Below are 1,922 nucleotides of genomic sequence, written 5' to 3' on the forward strand. Positions count from 1 at the left end.
AAGAACAGCTTCGGTCTAGACATTGACACTGATATCTTAGCAGAGCAAAACCATTGAAGACTATTTCATGTATCATGCACTTAATCATTTTACTGATGAAAACAGGCACTATAAGCCACTAACATGGCATGATATGTCACAAGCTGCGAAACCTTGGTTTTACTGGGAAACTGGGAGAGTGGCTGTATGATTTTCTGAAGGGCACGAGTCAGACAGTTGTAGCCAATGGTGTTCACTCTGAAGAGACACCCATTCTCGGTGGAGTCCCACAGGGAACTGTGCTGGGCCCACTACAGTTTGTGGTGGCCCTCTCCGACATGCCCTCCGCGGTACAGTCAGTCAATCTCATCAGTTAGACTGACGACACAAAAGTATCGCAGCAATTAGGAACCCAGAGGAAATCGTAAAACTGCAGAAATACCTGAATGAAATATAAAAATGGGCTAACAAAAATAACATGCAGTTCAATGCTATAAAATTTCAGGCACTCCACTATCGGCTCAACATCAGGCTAAAATCGGAATACACTGGACAAGAAGGTAATACGATCCCAGAGTTGGTGCGTGATCTAGAGATTCACATGAGCAATAATGCAACATTCCATGTGCATTTTACCAAGATAGCAACCCTGTGCAGGCGAGTGGCTGGCTGGATTCTGAGGACATTCAGAACCAGGAAAAGGGAGGCCCTACTACTCCTATGGAGGACTTTCATTCTCAGCCGCTTGGACTACTGCTGCCAACTATGGTCCCCAGAGAGTGTGAAACAAACTGTGCAACTCGAAGCGATCCAGCGCCAATACACAAAGAAGATTGATTCCATGCAAAAGATATGTTACTGGGAGAGGCTAAAGGAGTTGAGTCTCTATTCCCTGGAGAGCAGGCGAAAAAGATATGCGGTGATATATATTTGGAAGATCTTGGAGGGTTTAGCTTCCAATTTTGGATTTGACAGCTATACCAATCCTCGAACTAGACGGCACTGCATCATACCAAAGATCCCATCTTCCTCATCTAAAATGGAGACACAGTACTGCGACAGTCTGGGTTTCAAGGGCCCGCAATTGCTTAACATCCTTCTAGGCAACCTTAGAGATCTACATGGTGTTGATATGGATATTTTCAATGAATGTCTGGACAGGTTTCTATCTGAGATACCAGATGAACCCACATCGCGGCAGGAGACACGAAGAAGAGCAGCTCCGTGCAACTCGCTACTTCACCAAAAACAATATCGGAAACAACACCGAATAACTACAGGTGGTGCGACAGCATGACCTCAGCCCTGGGCTGAAACTAGTAAAAGATAAAAGATAAAAGATATACAAATTATAAAATTGATAAAAAAAATACAGTACAGTACTGTTTGTTCTTCGCGGATTTTCACCTATCGCGGGAGGTTTTTGGAACGTAACACCCGCGATAGTTGAGGGATTACTGTACAGTTGTTTTAGGACTATGATTACAGCTTGGCAGGCATCACCTGTGATTGTATCTTCATGAGAAACTCACTTTTATCCAAATTACAGTGTTACCGTATGTTTCAGATCTGTGTAGAAGTTGTGGAATGGTTATATTTGCTCATGAACGCACAGACCGATGCAACTCCTAAAAGTGCACATACGATTTAGTTTCTGTTTTGAATGCGGGGCTGCCTTCCTCTGTTACCATAACACCAATGTTTCTTCAAGCCATGTAAGATCTCTGTGGTACAGCTTTCAAGAGCTTTTTTAGTCCATCTAATCAACCTACTTTTATGGGTCTCATTAACAGGTCAATCATTTTTCTTCCCATCTTATACAAAGTCTTCTTGTACCTCATTTTGCCGAAAATATTGCTAGCAACAAAGTTTCAACAAACATGAGAATAAGCCAACCTCCGTGCATATTTCTCTAAAATTTTTCATATCCATGTTGCAAGCCG

At 42.7% G+C, this 1,922-nt stretch overlaps 1 protein-coding gene across 1 annotated transcript; it reads left to right on the top strand.

Moving 5' to 3' along the window:
- The first annotated feature begins 457 nt into the window (after window positions 1-457).
- Window positions 458-1,611, top strand: LOC149133053 (uncharacterized). The gene is made up of 2 exons (XM_089360662.1): window positions 458-1,130; window positions 1,529-1,611. Exons 1-2 carry the CDS (start codon window positions 458-460, stop codon window positions 1,609-1,611), a joined length of 756 nt encoding a protein of 251 aa, XP_089216788.1.
- Window positions 1,612-1,922: the final 311 nt, after the last annotated feature.

Source organism: Octopus bimaculoides, chromosome 12, assembly GCF_046866305.1.
Source record: "Octopus bimaculoides isolate indiv1 chromosome 12, ASM4686630v1, whole genome shotgun sequence".
Lineage (NCBI taxonomy): Eukaryota > Metazoa > Mollusca > Cephalopoda > Octopoda > Octopodidae > Octopus > Octopus bimaculoides.